The sequence below is a fragment of the Stegodyphus dumicola genome, chromosome 6 (genome assembly GCF_044657685.1).
Source record: "Stegodyphus dumicola isolate Sdum_Otavi_A_Nest chromosome 6, ASM4465768v1".
Lineage (NCBI taxonomy): Eukaryota > Metazoa > Arthropoda > Arachnida > Araneae > Eresidae > Stegodyphus > Stegodyphus dumicola.
Genome location: NC_140773.1, coordinates 80,728,046 through 80,748,414, shown reverse-complemented (window position 1 = coordinate 80,748,414; position 20,369 = coordinate 80,728,046). Strand labels below are relative to the sequence as shown.

At 33.8% G+C, this 20,369-nt stretch overlaps 1 protein-coding gene across 5 annotated transcripts in view; it reads left to right on the top strand.

Annotated features, from left to right (window-relative positions):
* The window catches only part of LOC118181845 (uncharacterized), a 430,621-nt gene that overhangs the window by 366,544 nt on the left and 43,708 nt on the right, over positions 1–20,369 (top strand). For all 5 annotated transcript variants that reach the window (XM_085818578.1, XM_085818580.1, XM_085818579.1 and 2 more), the window contains one exon: positions 5,383–5,488. In XM_085818578.1, coding sequence (XP_085674704.1) covers positions 5,383–5,488 — 106 coding nt within the window. The remainder of the gene's footprint in view (positions 1–5,382; positions 5,489–20,369) is intronic.

The window sequence follows — 20,369 nt, the reverse complement described above, 5'->3', positions numbered from 1 at the left end:
GTATTATCAATTATTATTTTACGGCTGTTCGAGCTGAATAAATGTCCTGAAAATAACCTTTCAAAGAATTACTTCCATGACTCATTAATTTTCCAAAATAATGTTTAATTGAAATAATTGGAAGCAAATTAGCCTGGATTCCGAATAGATTAGTGCTAAGATGAGAAATAGAATCATAATAAAAATAATTTAAACCAATTTCCTTTGAGTATAATTAACTTTTGGGTGAAGAGAAAGCTTCTAACATTATGAGCTATTATATTATATCGCAATACTTTCGGTTTCGTTTCAGAGAAATCTCTTTAAAATATCTTAGATGGGTTGTCTACGTATAATATAAATACGAGGTAATTTTCGCTAAAATTTCTTCTGTTGAGACATCTCTTTCTATCTACAGATTGAAGCTCGTAGCTTTGTCGAAATCAATTAATCAACCTGTCAATTAGTCATACATCCTAGAATATAACGTTTGAATACACGTTAAGGAAATCATCAATTTGTATTGTAAATATGTGATCGCTCTTCTATAAACACAGACGCCGGCTAGCTCTAAAAGTATTTATTAACTAAACACAAAGACAATATACACCAAAACTGAAGATACACCAAGAAGGATCAAATAATATCTAATTATTAATATTAGTTAGAATTACGGAGACATAATGATGAAGAATATATCACTCATAGCAGCTGCAGGTCGACTGACTGTAAGTTATTCTCGTCGTCACTAGATGGCGTTCGGTTGCTACGAAATAGGTCTGTTGCATCTCTGCTTTTTTAAATTAATGTGTTTAATTATATTATTAAATTATTACGTCATATTAAGAGACAATTTTTCTACGTACCATGAATCAGTGCTAAGTACAGGAATAAAAGTAATTAATGTGACCTGCATATATGGAAACGGACATGTTGTTACGAGTTGCGGGTTATTCAAATAATTACTTCAGATGAGCAGGAAAAATTGACAATTAATTGCAAAACTCGCAGTAAAAAATATAAAATAACTATATAAATAAATAACAAACTATGTAAACATAAAAACTCTATAAACAATAACTGTATAAATAACCTAAGGAGAATGCAGAGCCAAAGCAGATTGTTTTTTAACGCACGAGAAATATCGCATTTACCGATAACATTTACAGAATAAGCTCAGATAGCACTTTCAATTGCACCTAGAATTATACTGAGTCCTATGTCTGAAACACGGCCACTTATACTTGTTTTCTAAGCCTTCTATAAGCTTCGTCGAAAATCTCTCCTAACGTTTGAAAATGCGTTTTCCGAAAACTTCCAAAAAGTGGCCATATGTCACCAACTTAGTGAAAACATTATGGCTAAGGTCTATCAGGAGTGTTTGTGTCTTTATCTGAGTTATTTGTACAATTTATATGTCGATAAATTCAAATTAACAAGTACAGTTCTGTACAGTTAATAAGCACCTTCAAATGAAATATAAAGCCAAAAATTCATTAGCACAAAAAGTGCGCTCTAAATTTATTGCATTGAATACAATAAATAAATAAAAATATATCATTATAACAGTACATAAAACCAAGAAGGAAATCAAATGGACTCACATATTTACAGAAATGTACAACAATTCGAATTATATTGGAGAAAAATTTTGAGCATGTCTATCCATTGGTATATTTCACAGAACTTATAAATGTTAAAGTTGACAAATACAGGGTGTCTAAATAAATCAGTCTTTTTTTAACAAGCAATTGAAGTTAAGAAAAGTATCTACTTATCTCAAAATAGTGTTATTTATTTATTGGACTCCATGAAGAGATTATCAGTATCTTATAGAATTATAGTTATTTCCTGGATTCCAACAGCTGGTGTGTTATTTTCTGAAGTACATCACTAATATTATTTCGAAGTTCGTCTACATCACAAACACTTCAATCAGTGTACACTTCATACGTAATTTTGAAACTGTTCCTGATTTTCTTTTTCTTCATGCATTTTATCTTTCACATTTATCTACGTTCATTAACAATGGTATGAATTTGAAAAGGAAAGTGCATACCTGAAACAAAATTTGAAATAAAATAACAATTATTTTAATTCGAAATGCATATATTTGTTCTAGTATAAGTTTAAATTAAAATTTCATCGTAAAGAATTTCAGTTTCTTGATTTACAATTGCTAAACTATGATTTCGAATCAATTAAACCACGATTCAGAAAAATATTCTTAAAGACGTCATTCTGGAGGCTTTCATGCATAATAATTAATTTTTGAAATTTGAGGGTGCATTTATAGGTGAAACGTTAGGTCTGTAAAACAAAGAAGGACTTTAAAATATGATGTTTCAATATTTTAGTAAACTGCTTGTTTCTTGTGCTAGAATGCATTTTGATTTCTTATACACAGTATGATTTTTTTATTTACAGTGTGAGTATTTAAAGTACTGAAATGAGTTCGTTTTAACAACTTCAGTGAAAAAAAAATCCTCTTTTACTCAGTTATTAGTCCAAAGGGATTTGAATCCCGAAGGACTATTAGTTTCGTTTTGGCATTTTGCTTCGGACGGATAAATGTCGGTTCACTTTTCAAACTGTTGCCATAAAATGTTAGAGTCCTGCATTATATTTGAAGAAATTAAATAATGAAAATCTGCGTAAATGTATGTATATTTCTCACATTGTCATAAAATAACGGTACATAGAGTCATCGAATTTTGAATAACGTAATCCTCCAACGAAAATGAGCATGTGGAAGACCAAATTTGAAATTTGTTTTATGATCGATTTCCTATTTTTTAAAACTTTGACGAATTTTTGATTAACAAACTCAAGGATTTCAAAGCGAGCAATGGCAACGTTGTGCAGAAAAAACATTTTTATCTCCAGCGCGTGAGTCTCTGTATCGGAAATTCTAAAGATATGCTCGTTTTAAAACTATTTTGCGATATTGCTGTTGCACTGGATCTTATGGTTTAAGTGCGAGGAACATGATATTTAATAAAGAAAGGTAACACACAAAATGTTAAAAAACGCCCCTTTGGACGTAATTTAAAATTTGACACATTTCAGATTTTTTTTTTTATAATTATTTATATTTTATCCTTTTACTCTGATATTAAAATTAGAAAATGATTGGAAAGGACCGCTTATAGTGAACGAAATTAATTTCTGTGACATATGTGTATTTAATGCGAATATGACATCTAAATTTACCCTGATAACTAAAATTATATTTCTTATATAATCAAATATTTACTATCTAATTTTCTGGATTATTCTGTTGGTTAACTATTAATTTAAATTGTTAATACGACTGATTATTGTTTCTTCGTTAATTAAGGATTTTACTTATTTTGAATGCCTTTCATTTCTGGTAAATGACTTAGGAACTAAAAATGATATAATGTTATACCTAAATGAGTCAGAGAAAGTACTGAATACTGGTAGTTCGGTCCGAAGTTCGAATCCCGCGAACGGGCTGGCTGCATGAGCGTTTTCGTGGTTTTCCCCATGTGTAACGTGTATACGAGCCAGTTTCCCTTAGAAAGTCCTCCACGAAGGCATCCCTCCCTTTAGGCAGATAGCCCTCGTGTGCTTTGCCGTAATTAAATAATCCAATCCAATCCTACTCAATAATGTTTTGTAGGTATCAGCAGATTTCTCGGATTTGGTTCTATGCGATGGCTGTAAAATATATTCAATTCGTTATCAGAAAATTAAATTTTTCAATATTTAGCATTTATTTTATTATTGCAAGAAGAAGATTCCATTAAAATGAAAGTGGTGCGAAGATTTACTGCTGATTTTCATAAAAGCATAATATTTATTTGTCGTATTTAAAAATACTCAGATTTATGCTAGCTTTTTCAAAGCCTGTATGGTTATTTAAACTAGTTTTACACTATTTTTATGAATTAGTAGAATCCAGTTATTCTTGCCGCTTAATTATATTCATTTTTTCTCAACGGAAATCATGCCTATTGTTAGAAATTTTGAAAAATCTGTTCAATATGAAAATTCCGAAAACTGTATTGAAGTTCAGTTTCTCTTATGAATAGAATGTCTTTATGTCAATATTTATGAAAAATATATATTGAAGTTAAAATATTGCAAAACCTTACCTTGAAACCTCTCACGAAACTATTAGTATAATTTTAAAAGATAAAATACCAAATTACTACTCCAGTTATTGAAATAATTTTATGTCTACGCTTTCTTCTATAATTAAAATTAAGGTACCTTCGCGCTACTTCCATTTGTCAGACGCAGCTCAAAATTGCAAGCCTAGACGATTTTCGTATACAAGAAGCCACTTAAGAAGATTAAGTTCAAGATTTCGCGTCACATCCTTTCTCTGTGATATATGGCTGGAAAAAATTGAATTCTTTTTCATGCAACTTACTCAAAAATACATTTTTCAGAAAGGTATCCTCTCTATAAATTCTTATGTACTAAATTTAAAAACGAAAAATAAACTTCATACTTCTTGAATAAAAAGGAGATTGGAGCAAGCTAGCTGTGATAAAAGTATAGTATTTTATCGGCATGTAAACTAATGCATAACGTAATCTTTAAATTTTCGTGCCTAAAAATGCATCTAAAATCTCCGGAGTTTAAAGGTAAAAGAGAACTTCAACAAGCAAAAGAATTTTGATGTAATTCGACCAGACCTTAAATTTTTGGAGCATGCAATAAATTGGCAGAACATTCTAGCTACTGAACTGCTTTCCTGATAAGATGTTCTAAATTCTTCCATTCACTGCAAACGGAGCACGGGCTTGCTGGGAATATCAGCTCGTGGTTTTTTGAATGAGCAGTTTTAAGGTCGAAGACTACATCTCCTAGCCACCTGGCTCTTCTTCCCTTCCAGTGAATGCCATAATTTATCTGATTTTTGTCAAAAGAGACAACTTAAAGTCATTATGGGATGCAGAACGGGAAAAAAGACGCAAAACATATAAAGAATACACTTAATGTGCTATTATAGTTACATGCATGGTGCCAGATATGTTAGTTGAGATTCATTAGGATGCGTGATAAAATTTCCTGTGTATCTACAAATAGTTTTAATATAATTTGGAAAATATGTGGAATATTTCGTTAATAAAGTTAAGAATTGTTAATTTCAATCACGCATCTAGAAGTTTCGGGCAATTTGCATTTTCAGGCACTCTGTAATCACAGCTCATGCAGTTGTGAACTGAATTCGAGCAGCTAGTCAGCAGAACACTAACTAATAATATTGTTCGTTACTTAATAGAAAGCCTTCCCTTATCATAAATTGACTTACTATAACGGATTGGACGTCATACAGTTTTCTGCTTAATACTATAGTTTTTAAATGCTAAGTATTAATAATCTAATAAATATTAATGTTAATATCCTGTTTCTATTTTCCTCCAGACTCCACCATCACCGCAGAAACCTCAAAAATCTACATCCCCGAAGAAGAAAAATGGTATGCTGTCTCCTGTCAAAGTACCCAAGACTCCAGGATCAGACACAAGGAGTAAGCCTTCACATTTTCTGATTTCTATATCAGTTGCAACAATTACTTTTAAGAAAAAGAAGAAAACGTCAATTCCGAATGAGGGCAGAAAAGAAATCAATAATTTTACTGATAATTTGCTTATAAGAATTTGTGCAAGCAGTCGATAAGAACTCACGAAAGTACGAGTATATTAGTTGAAATATTTAACTTACGCAATTAATTTTATTTTCATTAGACTGTTCAACCCTCCATACAACTGAAAATACCTCTCCCTTGAATCTTGATGATCTCCGAATACTGACGCAAAATATGTACTTGTAATTCTGAACTGCCTTAAAACACAATTGTAATTCTGAACTGCCTTAAAACATCGTAGCTGTAATCTTTCCTTACGATATGCTACGTTAACAGTTTTAACACGTTTCAAAGTGCATGTACGTGCACTTTACATGCTTTACGGTATGAGAAACATATTGTTGAACGTGCGTCTGTAATATGTGGTTTGAACATTTTGAAGACTAAGAGCAGTCATTAATTCTTTTATTGAGAGTTCTATATAAAAATTGAATTTCTTTCTGGGTATTAAAATATTTTCAAGTTTCTGTACGGCAGATGCTGAAGCAAACCTAATCAAATGTACTTCATTTTCGAAACATGCGATGGAAGAATTTTCTCGCCTATTTTACTTGTACTGAAAGACATTTTAGAGAAAGTCAATAGACAGGCTCTTCGCGACGCTGACGTTATAAGGTATTTCTCCCTCCTTCTTAGCGTGCCTTAGTGGTGTAGTGGTCTGCACGCTCGGCGCGTATTCGTGAGATCCGAGGTTCGAGTGCCGGTGAGGGCATTGCTCATATTTCAAGTTATCTGCTTCAAAATAAACCTAATGTCTCTACAGTGGCGCCCGAACTTAAAAAGGTGGTGGATGATGATTCTCTACCACCAGGATATGGCGATTCGGTCCCCGAATCCCCAGTTACCCATAAAAGGGTAAGTATATAAGGTACTTCTCCCGCCTTCTTAGCATGTCTTCGTGGTGCAGTGGTCAGCACGCTCGGCGCGTATTCGAGGTTCGAGTCCTCGGAACTTGAATACCTTCGTATGTACCTCGGACCTTCGTATGTCCGTGGTTCGAGTCCTCGGACATCTCGAATATCCTCGGACATTGCTCAGTTTTCAAGTTTCCTGCTTCAAAATAAACCTAATGTCTCTACAACGTCACTTACAAAAAGTGAAGAAACGAAGACACAAAGGAAGTAGTTGCATTTTAGCAGACTAGAAATCAATGATATCAAACCTTGTAAAACTTTTTAATAAACGAGGGCTATTCAGAAAGTAAGGAAATTTTCCGTCTGATGTCGCTAGGCGCTCGCCGATCACGTATATTTTGGTATCTGTGTACTCGGCATCTCCGTCGGCGTCCAGCCATCCCAACGGGAACATTTCCACGCTGCCCGTTTTTTTTTCGATATTCAATAAAATGTAAGCTGCAATTGAAAATCCCGCCAGTTGTGAGGTGCGATCTGTGATACAGTCTTTGTTATCAAAAAAACCTAAAACCTATGGAAATTTATCGGCAAGTGTGTGAAGTGTACGTAAACAACGTAATGAATGAAAGTTCAATGAAATGGTGCATTCAGTTTAAAAATGGCCGAACTAACGTGCACGATGAAGAGAACAGTGGACGTCCTAGAATTGTGACTGACGAACTGGTCGCTAAAGTTGATGAAAAGATTCGTGAAAACCGCCGTTTCACAATAACGGAGCTTTCGATTAGTTTTCCACAAGTTTCACGGACTTTGTTGTTTGAAATTGTCACACAAAAGCTAGGCTGCTGCAAATTTTGTGCCAGATGGGTGCCGAAATTGCTTACAGACCACCATAAATGTCAGCGAATGGGGGCAGCTTTGACATTTCTGGAGGCCTACAACAGACATGGTGATTCATTATTGGATCGAATCGTAACTAGTGACGAGACGTAAGTGAGACACGTGAATTGCGAGACAAAATTACAGTTCATGCAGTGGGGGCACACAAGTTCCCCCCAAAAGACCAAGAAAATGTTTCCAAAACTTGTCACCAAAGAAGATTATGGCGACTGTGTTTTGGGATAGGCAAGGTGTACTTCTGATTGATTTTCTCGAACGTAGTGCCACAATAAACTCTGAGCGATACTGTCAAACTTTGCGCAACCGTAGGAGAGCAGTTCAAAACAAGCGCCGAGGAAAGTTGACGTCCAAAGTTTTGTTTTTGAACGACAATGGTCGACCTCACACGGCAAACCGCACTCAAGAACTCCTTAATTCATTCAAATGGGAGGTTTTCCCTCATCCGCCCTATACTCCCGATCTTGCACCTAGTGATTTTCACTTGTTTCCAAGAATGAAGAACTGGCTAGCGGATTTGTAACGAAAACCGCCAGAGCATCGTTTCAGAAGCACTAGATTAAATTATTAGTTTATACTGTCGATCCATTATGGTGATTGTATTGCCCCAAATTCAGTTCTGAGCAGAATTTTAGCGTCACCGTAGACATACTGTTCTGTAGCATTTCTGTTGATTTTTAGCGCCTTTTTGGGGGATTTTAAAATAGTCTCTAACATAGTTTTTAACCTTATAACTCTGCATGGAATGAGAGATTTAGAAAACTAAAAACTCCAGGTATTTATCCGAAATGTATTGAAAATGGCTTAAAGAAATACTAGATTAATTTGCACAAGTCCAAAAATACGAAACTTCAGTTTTATTTTAACTTAAAAAAATTATTTTTTTTAATATGAAACTCGTGTTATCGATTATTGACAAAAATTATTGTTTACTAAAATACAGTTTGCTTTGTACGTGTGGAAAACTTTGCACGCAAACCTTAATCTAACACGAAAACTTTAAAACGTAAAAGAAAATTCTTCCTACGCATTTCGGTCAAAGACTAACATTGTGGAATGAAGCTTGAGACAAATTCCAGTTTCATACGTCATCTTCAATAGCAATTGTCTGACATTTTAAGCAGAGATGCGGTAACAACCTTCTTTTTTTTTATATTACTCAGCATTGAAGAATACGGATATCAAACGATAAATCAAGAAAGAATACTTTTAAATTACAAAATATTTTTATGGGTTCATGAGATAAATACTTTTTTCGAATGGCGGTTTCTAACAGTTTATAGGCGATAGCCACTTCTAAGGTCGAAAGCGTTGGTCACTTTATTATTGAGGCACCTAATAGTTGACTACCATTGTATCCTATGAAGCTACACACAAATTACATTCATGCATTCTCCGGTATTCGAGCCCGGGTCCTTCGGTACAGCAGTCAGAGTCACTAACCACTTTTCCGTCTGGGAGGTTATGACAAATATACAAAATTAAAAACGTAACTTAAAGAATCCTTTATGCCGAATTTGTCTTATATAATCCATGTAACTACTAATCCTTGTAAAACTACATCCAAATGCATTTATAACTACTTTTATCACTTATAATATAGCATTTTCGAGCCAAAATTTAGGATAATTCAGTGAATCAAATTTTTACAAATTAGGCTAATTTTAATTTTTCGATCTAACATAGATACAACGAGAAAAAATTTCTTCAAGTTTCCAGTAAATGTTTCTTAATTTACATGAATTCACATTTCTGTCAGTTTTATTGGCCAGTGCAGAATTTAACAATTTAATTTTCTACCCCATAGTGTATGTAAGTAAATATATGTAGATCCAAATAAGAAAACCCTTCGATTAATGGTGGAGTATCTGATAGCTCATTCTTGATTCTATTCCCTATGTTTTGAATTGCTGACTTGAGAGAATTTCTGCAATTTAATTTACTCTGTGAGCAAAAACATAAATCTCAGTCAGTTTCTCTTACAGAGTTCTCTAACATTAAGGAAACACTGTCGTTTCCTAAAACACATACCCTCTTGCACTAAACAATAATTTGTTAAGCTACCAGTCAATCAAAAAAGGCAAATAAAAATGTTAGACATAAAACAGCTCCAAATGCCAGATGTCTATTTTCATAGCTTTGAAAGAACAAAGCAACGGAAATTACCATGTGCAGAGTCAGAGGGAGTCTTGGATGTCGTATGTGTCACCAATAGCATCATCAATACCGAGCAAATGAGTCCACAATGTATGAAAATTTTATAATAATCAATGTTTTTCCTATTTTGTAAAAAGGTGAACGAGTAATTACCTCTGCGGAAGAAATTGTATACACCATTAGTGAATATTGTGGTACCGTTTCTAATATCCATATTTACACCACGCTATTTTTTTCTGTTACGAAGTATTTAAAGAGAATGCCAGAATGCCCATTACTTTCAACTCTCTCAAAGCGGAGTCTTAGGATGGTAATTTTACAGTGTTCGAGCTTAAGTGTTCTTAGTCTCAAACGTACAAATCTAATTCAAAAACTGGTATAGTAATGAAATGATACAACATCTAACCTGCACAATAGATGTCTTTACATATTACTTGAAATGATTATAAACTGCTGCTCTACATATTACGGAGGAAGAAAGTGCAAAAATGTAACATTATATCGCCTATACAGAAATATATTCCAAAAAACAGAAAATAGTTATGTATTAATATGCAGGATAGTTATGTATTAATCGTTTTATTTTTTTTAAGCTTAAGTTGTTTTGCTTATTTCAGTTTTGATTCGTAATTGAAGTTATAATTTTTTTTTCCCTTTCTAAGTGGGAACTTAGGGCTTTTAGGCTTAGTATTGACTTGTTGGTTGTCGTTTCTTATTTTACGTGTTGCTGAGTTTTGGGTTATATCACTTTTGCTTACTTTTGTATCTATTTGGGTAGGTTAGTTGAACAACTTATGAGCAACTTTGGGTTTTACTTTGTAGTTTATTGATTTTATTTTGGAAGACGACTATATTTCGTTCTTGGTATTGGATTCATTGATCTTTGTAGTTTCGTCGGGTTCACCGTTTTGGTTCGGTGAGGTTAGTTGTGTACTAAAGTATACTAGTTGAATTCTTGTGTGTGTTTGTTTTTGCTCGGCTTTGATTCGCCGTTTGTTTGATTAATACTTTGAGTGCTTACTTTGAGTGGTTTGTTTTACTGGGAGTGTTGGGTGATTCTGATTCTCATTAGAATTGGTAGGTTAGTTAATTGTGTTTTCACTTATGTGTTTGTTAATGTTTTGTAATTTCTGCCCAGTTTAGGTTTGTTGGTTTAGGTTTAGGTTTCTATATAATTCTTAAATTATGTCACTGTCACCATTACTTAGCTTGTATCTTGCAATATGAGTGTTTGTAAAGTCAGAGACTATTGATTCTTTCGAATTCGGAACGGGGGAGGATTTGTTATGTATTAATCGTTTTATTTTTTCTTTAAGCTAAAGTTGTTTTGCTTATTTCAGTTTTGGTTTGTAATTGAAGTTCTATTTTTTTTTTTTTTTTTTTTTTTTTTTGTTTTATTTTCTGTTTAAAGTTGGTTGTAAGTTTAAATTGTAACTTTTGTAAACTTTAATTTTTGGTTAGGTTGCTTTAAAAGTTCTGAGTTGGAGTTGTTTAATTTTAATTTGAGTTTAGGGACTTAAGATTTTTGGTTTTTGTATCTAGTGTTTTGACCCTTAAGGTTGTTTAACTTTAATTTTATTTTAAAGCCTTGCTGTTCCACTTTTGGTGTGTTAATTTTTTTTCTTAACCTTAAGTAATTTAATTTATATCCCTCTTTCTTTTAACGTTAAACGAATACATACTTTCTGACTGGCGGAAAAAAAGAAAATATTGATTTTATTTCTATTTCATTTTGGTGTATTGTGTATTTAATTATGGCAAAGCACACTAGGGCTATCTGCCTAAGGGGAGGGATGCCTTCGTGGAGGACTTTCTAAGGGAAACTGGCTCGTATACACGTCACACATGGGGAAAACCACGAAAACACCCATGCAGCCAGCCCGTTCGCGGGATTCGAACCTCGAACCGAACTACCAGTGTTCAGCGACTTTACCGATCGGCCGCTGGTGGGCCCTTGTATTTTATTTTGGATAAATTGACTGTGGACTTAAATTGTGGCTGAGGAAACAATTATTACAGTGCTTAATAACAAAATTATGGGGTCGTGATCGTATAGTGGTTAGTGCATTGCATTGTGGCCGCAATAACCCAGGTTCGAATCCTGGTCACGGCACCATAACTTTTATGTAAAAACAATATAGATATTCATACTTAATAATTACAAATGATCATCATTTCTGTGAAACAACTAGAGTAAAAGTTCATACTGGATTATGAGGTAGGTAACTGTGTGTACAAGTCACATAACAGAACATATCAATCAATATTGTATCAATAACATACTAAGTATGTGAGCAGTTATCATAGTGTAACATAAGAACAAAATATGTAAACAATTCTAAAGGCGTTGAGTAATTTTCAGTAACCCATTCTAAGTTTAAGGTCCAGTGTAAAAGTTAATTACAATAATTACAAACAGGATAATAGAATCAAACTAACGTTTATTTATGGTAGGAAAATATTACGCTTACAAAATAGAAGAGAGTCATGACACTCACTATTTACTTTACAATTAAAACGTGGTGGCTGAATCAATTAAATGAACTGAGGAAAACAACAGAAAAGGATGACATACCCTCCTTTAACATATATAAATATATATATTTCACAGTTCCGGACTTGGGATCCATCATACAATTTTTTTGTTAGATTACTTGACACAGGCGAACAGATTGATCCATGGAAAAGATCTGGAAGTAAAAAAAATAAAGTTATTAAGCTGATAACGTTTAAGTAAGGCTATTGTTTCGGAGGCCAGGCTTCCCTCCTATTACTGCTTCCAACCAGCAGGACACAGGTCTTCCTTCCACAGGCCATCATGACAGCGTAAATTTTAACAGGTATTGTAGATGTTGCAGCCTCTCTTCGGTGCTGGTTATTTTACGTTGCTACGTCTACGATGCGGCTCACCTCCAAGCTGCTCGGCAAAGTTGACATCTTTTATGTTCTCGTGAAATTTCTTTTCTCCGTCTCTCCGTCACTCCGTCTCCATGAAAAACACTGCGCAGGCACTGTAGCTGGCGCGGTTTTTGAAAACTTGGCGTAGATGTTGACTAGCAGGTAGCCGAAAAAAAGCAACCCAAACTCTGGATCTTCACGGGAAGGGGTTTCCCGACTACCAAAGGAGCCGATTCTCGCCATTCCATCGTTCAACTTCCAAGGCCACACCAATGTGTCATCAAAACTGCAGACGGAAACAGAGGGGGAAACTAGCCTCGCTCCAGGTTCCCAGTTGATAATGCAGATCTTCTATCTCAACGAATATTTTCTACCACCATAAGCACGCTGTAGAACATCTCTCTGCTTGCCTGGTCCAGCAAAACAGGGTCCTCTTTTCGAGAAAAACATATGGTATGACTATCCAGCACTTCGCCCCACACACATGGTGGAACGCTTGGTAGAAGGAATTTTGGGGTGCAGTACAACTGCTGATAAGAATTTCCGCTGGAAGAAACCCAAGCCGAAGGCAAGGGGTGAAAATCTCTGAACCAAGTTAAACCAAAATGGGAAATAAAAAAATGAAGCTACTAGTTACACAACATTATAATTCATAATAAAAATGTCAGCACTGTAATAATTGTTTTCTCAGCCACAATTTAAGTCCACCCTCGATTTATCCAAAATGAAATACAAATAAAATCAATAATTTCTTTTTTTCCGCCAGTCAGTAAGTATGTATTCGTTTAACGTTAAAAGAAAGAGGGATACAAATTAAATTACTTAAGCTTAAGAAAAAAAAATTATCACACCAAAATTGCAACAGCAAGGCTTTAAAATAAAATTAAAGTTAAAAGTTAACATAACCTTAAGGGTCAAAACTAGATAAAAAAACCAAAAATCTTAAGTCCCTAAACTCAAATTAAAATTAAACAACTCCAACTCAGAACTTTTAAAGCAACCTAACCAAAAATTAAAGTTTACAAAAGTTACAATTTAAACTTACAACCAACTTTAAACAAAAAAAAAAAAAAAAAAAAAAAAAATAGAACTTCAATTACAAATCAAATCTGAAATAAGCAAAACAACTTAAGCTTAAAAAAATAAAACGATTAATGCACATGCTTTGAGGTTTTATGTATTTTTATCTTTCCGCGGAGTGAAAAGTAAATTAATTGTATGAGAAGTATATCTCTAATGAAATTCGAGGCAATAAAATTAAATGAAATGCAATAAATAATGTGTATAATTTAATACGCCGTACAATTAAGTTATGTGAGGTTCACATCAGATTTTTTTCACATATGTTGGTTTACATCTTTAACTATGATTCCATATTAGAGGTTTACTGTTATGGTTTCATGTTTACTCTTTTGCATTATTTGCATATTTTCAGTTTCAGTGTTTAACATGCAATATAACATTTCCTATGTTAATGGAAAAAGATTTTAAGTTTCTTAATAGTTAAGAGTTAATAGTTATAATAACCAGAAAATTTTCAGTTTTTTTTTTTTTTTTTTTTTTTTTTTTCAGATTTTAATACCTATTATATATTTATAGATAATTTAATAAATTGCGATTCAGAAACTTAAATAAACTGCCAAATTAATTATTTGTTTTATTACGTAAATGAATAATCTTCACGAAAGATTGCTATATTTTCCAATGTAGAAATCCTTACACCGTTTTGCAATTACATGTATTACCTCTTCTTTTCACCGCGTTTTAAGTATTCCAATTTACATTTCTTTTCGAATTTTTCCTGCAACGATAAGCTTTATGGATGGAAACATTAACATTATCGTCAAAATAAGTACTTTCATCAAAGAGTTTCTCTCAGCTTTCTTTGTGCTTTAGGAATATAACCATGAATATTTAAACGATGAATTATGTTCAGCACTGCTCGATACAAAAAGTGTTATATTATTTTAATACTTCGAGATAAATTAGTTTGAATTATTGAGCTATTAGAAATAATAAATTCATCACGATTTCCGCCAAATTTTTTAACTTCAAAAGAAAAAAAGAATTCTCGTTACGAGTCCATTTTACAATTCCCATTAATGTGAAAAAAGGAAACAAATCAGAAAATTATCATCCTTGCATCTAGACTTAGTTCCTTCTTTCTTGATGAGAATCGGAATAAAAACATAAATAAGGAACATTTATTATATTTTTTTTCTCTTTTCTTTCGTAAAATCTTGAATCTTCTGCATGAAATGAATTAAGGGCGGCGATTTTTATTTTCTTTCTTAGATTGAGGAATAAATTCCACATTCTAAACTAGTTAACATATCTCAGGGCGCCTTAGAGGTAAAATGAGAATTTTTCTTTTTCTTTAGTCTGCTTTTTATGCATGTCTTTCCTCTGCTGCATTCTAAAGCTTGTGCAGTGAGCGAAAAGTTTCTGAAGAAGGGAAAAACTGAGGCAAAGATGAAATTAAGGAAAGTTGTTTCTTTATCGAAAGACAGATAACATATCTATATGTAGGAAACTTTGAAGATTTTTGCGTAATTTTTCTTCTAAATTTTAAGAGAAGAAAATTAAATTTTATGCAGAACTTCTTTTTCTTTCGATTGCTTATTATTATCATGGTTGATAAATAAGAAAAGTACTGAAATAAAAATGGAAAATAGCCAAAATATCTAAACTAGCATGAAATTTCTCCTGAAAATAATTGGAATGTTTTTCTCTATTTAGTGACAATTATATTTTGTTTACTGCAGCTAAATTTTGAGTTAAATGCACCATCAGATTTTGTGCTTTAGATTTAGTTCATTCACAAGTTGTGATACTGTTAAAATTTTAGTTCTTGCTATTCAGTTGCATTTTTTTCTGTGAAGATGATTCGCTGTAATAGGCTCACGACTAAAAGGGACTTGAACTATGTCATGACCATTTGAGAAATGGAAATTCAAGTTAATAACTTCAAACATACTTTTATAAATACCATTTGCATTGGGTTACCCAAGATATACTGAACCCAAAGTAAGTTAAGTCTCCCACGTTCGATTCAGTTTATCTTGAGAGTTCCTATACTGTTTAATCTAATAGATTAGAGGATCAAAGGAAACGAAAATGGACATATGTGATCAAATTTTAAAAACATGTCTGAATTAAATTTGCCTTGTATCTTCTTCGTTTATTCACTCTTCGGAGTGATTTCACTATTACTGAAATGATTCTTGGTTGACTTCTGATAAAAATGTGTTTACATCTTTTGCATTAAGACTGATATGCCATCTACATTTCGAGTGTTAAAAAGTTACAATAAACTTGATTATCATCTACAACTCTAATACAAAGGAGCACATCTCAAAATAACGGTCGCATGTTTCCATTACGAACAAAATCAAGTTACGTTAGAACTACGAATGCAGTAAAGACATTTTGTTCTAAATTAAGGGAATTTACATAATTCAACTCCAGTTTTATAGTGATGTTTTAATCCTGCTGGGAGTGGAAATTTGTGGCAAATATCCTAGAACATTATTATCAGAACGCATCAGTGTACAGTGCTGTAATAGTTTTTGCAGAAACAAAATATTTAATGGTCTCTCATTTTCCTTAATGCTATGTGACACAAAGAAGCTGTATGGGACTGAAATACTGAAGAAAAATATTTTTATTTCGATTACGAAACTGATATTCAGACTACAACGCAGAGAGTACAGTAAGACTCCGCTTGACGCTGTTTCGGTTTAGAGCTCTTTTATTTCAACCCGGGGATTCCACGAAATCGCTCGCAGCATACGGGGATTCCCCGAAATATTATGCAGCGATAGGTTTCAAATACATATCCGAAAGAGTGTACTTGTATTTCTTGTTTGGTGCGGTATTGTACAGACATATTTTGAAGGGGTAAATGTGGAAGATGTCGAAGAAATAATTCAAGAAGCAGCGGCTAGTCTTTCTAATGATGAGCTCAAGGAATTAACTGAACAAGAAGAAAACAAAAATGTTGACAACAGTGATTCAGAAGAAGAGCAAAAAGAACTTTCGATGGCGTTTGTAAAAAGGAGTTTGTCTACCATAACTGAAATAATGGATCAATTCATTGAAAATGATCCGAATTTTGACAGGAGCTCGAAAGTAAGGCGTGGTGTTAGAGATGCTCTATCCGTTTATAAAGAACTTTTAAGAGAACAACGCAAAAGAAAAAGGCAAACAACATTAGATGCTTTTGTCACAAAAAGGCAGAACACTGAAAACGCGGAAGGCTAAACAAATATGACTGAGAATTTTATTTGTTTTTTTAAGAATATTCGTTTTGTTATTTATATTTTGTTTTTATTTTTGCAAGAAATAATAATGTGGTATTAATTTGGGCTTTAAGAAATAAATGTTTGATTTTATTTTTATTAAAAAAACATACTTTTTAAATTTAATACCTAACCAATTTCCTAGCCATCTTCCCCTAACCCCAATATTTACATGTAAAGATAGCCTCGTTTAGCGCTGTTTCGCATTACGCTCTACTTTGATGGAACGTATCCCCCGCGTTAAGCGGGGTCTTACTGTACTAACAACAATTTGGTTAAAAACTATCTCCGGTCATTCTACTCGTGCTGAAAATATATAAGGTTGATTGATACACGCAAAAAACGACTACTTTGAGGGTGTAAAAAACAGATTTTCAAGCATTTTTTTTTTTAATTTCTCCAATCTTTTATTTTAATGAAACTAAGAAAAAAAATCAGTGTGAAAATAATTCTACAAATTATTTGCTTGTAATATGAATCATTAATTCTTAATCACTAGGTTTATAGTTATGTGACTACAATTAGAAGGGAAGGATCACCATTGCTATAATTCTCACGTATGAGAGATTGGTTATTGTGTTGTAAGGATTATCTTAATTTACCTAAAAAAAATTAAATTTTGAGTTAACGTTACTGTCCTATCTTTTCTTAATTTCAAGCTTGCAACTTCCTTCCAGAACGTATTTTTCGAATTGCATTTGAATGCAAATGAATAGAAATATTTAACTGTGAATTTCTACTCACTTCGTTAGTGAGAACCAGTGATTCTGGACTAGCGCGCGTCCGCCTTTTTAGGCTGCTCTCTCTTAAGCTGTTATTACGCTCCGCCGTACTTTAGGCCCTTGGTAGCTTTGTCGTTATTTAGCGTTAAGAAACCAACTCTGTAAGAATCTTGATAGCTTCGGCTATATTTTTTAGTTAAGTTTTAGTTCTTAGTTTTCTAAGTTCAAGCCCGACTGGAGGCTTTATTGTAAAACTCCAAGAAGGAGTTCTGTTAAACTTTATTGGAATAATAAAGGGTTATTTCACCCTTCGTGCGTTTTGTTCTCTGTCTGACGAACTCAAGTGATTATTCGCTTATAAGTTCTTAAGATTCTTCAACTTTAACTGTAACTTAAAAGTACACAGGTTAGAATCTTACAGTGTGATATCAATGAATTTCATTGAGCATGTTGCAAGCGACATACTCAAAAGTTAATGACATAAAAAAACGGGAAGGGCCGGTTAATGAGCATGTTCTTCTTTACTCGATTACCAATAATTACAAAATGATGAAAAGGCAAATAAATTTGGTCCTACAGTTCCACTGAATGCCCAGATAGGATTAACAGCTGCACTACAGTCCACTTTCCAGTTACGAAAACAATCGCAATTTCACAGTTTCACCTGCATGTTATGAAACAACAAACTGCTCATTAACCCAACCGTCAGAGGAGTTTCCAGTAGCCGCATGCATTTGCAACATCAATCCACTACACCCAACATGAAGAATTAATGTTACACTGAGGGATTAGATAAAGATAATGGAGTTTTCTGCACATTTGTTCAGTATGACAAAGAGCAAGAATGTCAACAAAGAACAAATTCCACCCACCAATAACATCTTCCAAATAGAAGCGCGCTGGCTAATAATGTGTCTAAGCCATCCTGTAAGCAATGGACGCTGTAGCGTCATTATCTGCAACGTCCATATATTCCATTCTAAATCCAGTGCATAGTTCTCATATCGTCAGTACCTTTCAAACAGATCTTTGACTTCTCCGTCACTTTAATTTTCATCTACACTTAATAAAGCACATACCTAAAATCGAGAAAATGAGCTAGAAGATGCACTAGCAAAGGGCAACTCACAAGATTTCACGTTATAATACTGCTATCTCAAAAGGATTCTCGACACCTTGGCTAAAGCAAAATGGCAATAAGAATGGGACCACTCGCCGCAAGTCTTCCGCGCCTATGTTTTCTTTTTCAAATTCAAAAATAAAAGATGTACATTTTAAGCACAGCTGACATGCTATATAACAGATCATGGCACACTCTTAGTCTATTTTCATAATTGAGGATTAAAGTGATGTGGACCAAAACGTTTGCGGTAATACGGTACCTCTCGAACATTACAAGACGAGCCGTCCACTGATATCTAGTTTATATCTCAGATTTCTAGTTAATACAGATAATAGAACTACGTACCAAGTCTACATCATCCAAAACCAAACCATCCATCAACAAAGATCAAAGTAATTCTGGATATTCTAACAGCACGTGGTCTGAATCTGTGGCCTGTAACAAAATACCTCTTTTGCACTGTTAGCTTTGTGCATCATACCGATACGTATTCCATATGCACAATACTCATCATCACTTTGTACTATGGTGATTTCCTATATGTTTTACCTCCGATCCTCGAATTCCATATCACAGATTATGTTCTTACTGCATTAATATATATATTAACAAGACATAGTGCACAATAAAAATTTAGCTTTATTTCGGAACTTTGCGCACACTCCCCGACAGCCGGCCTGTTTCGCTTTGCTCGCTACTCGTAAGAAACTTCTCTAGGGTTGCCACACTTATAGGAGGGCGCAAGGCGCGCTTCTTATCGCCATCACCACAGAGTTTCCCCCCAGTTCCTTTAATGGCTATTCAAAGGAACGACATAGGTTATGAAATTATCTCATAGGATCCGTACTGTCGGGTATTTTTTTTTTTTTTTTTCATGATTACAAAATTAGACTATAAAATTAGAAAAGATCAAAATGCAGTTCAGTATATAACAAGGTAATGACACATATAATAAACATGAAATAACAAAAAATATGTTACGACATGAATTTTAAAAAAATGTTTTAAATTGTTATGTAAGAAGCAAGTTTCTTAGGGAAGTGAACATGTCTTCCCGATCTGGTGACAGTTTGTGTCTTAGAGAGTTCGTTTGCAGATTTATTCTGCTGAACTGTCTTTAAGTCTTTATTTGTTTTCAGTTCAGGCAAATTAGAGTCTGAAAGCAAATAGGCTGGTTTTACACGGTCTATAGACACAGTAGATTTCAGACCGTTAATATCAATTGTGAAAGTTTTGTTCGTTCTAGAAAGGACTTTATGCGGACCTGTATATGGTTGGCACAGAGGTGGCTTTACTCGATCGACACGTAAGTATACATGCGTACACGACTTTAAGGTAGCACTTACGTAACACTTTTCTTGGCAATGTGCAGATGTTGCTATTGGATTTGATTGTTGCATTCTATGCCGAAGATTCGTTATAAATTGAGTGTCATACGGAGATATCTTAGATGACGTTATCATATCACTAGGCATCTTGAGAGTTGTGCCGTACACCAGTTCAGCACAAGATGACTGTAGATCCTCCTTTACGGCTGTCCGAATACCAAGCATAACAACTGGTAGTGTTTCAGTCCAGTTATTGGTCTCGTGAGCCTTGAGAGAAGATTTTAAATGTCGATGAAATCGTTCAACGATGCTGTTAGACATTGGATGATAGGCTGTTGTTGTGATTCTGTTCGTACCCAAAATGCGCGTAAATTCTGCAAAAAGTGCGGATCTCATTTGAGAACCTTGGTCTGTTGTTATGATCGATGGGCAGCCAAAACGAGATATCTAACAGTTGAAAATGGCTCTGCAAATGTTTTCCGTT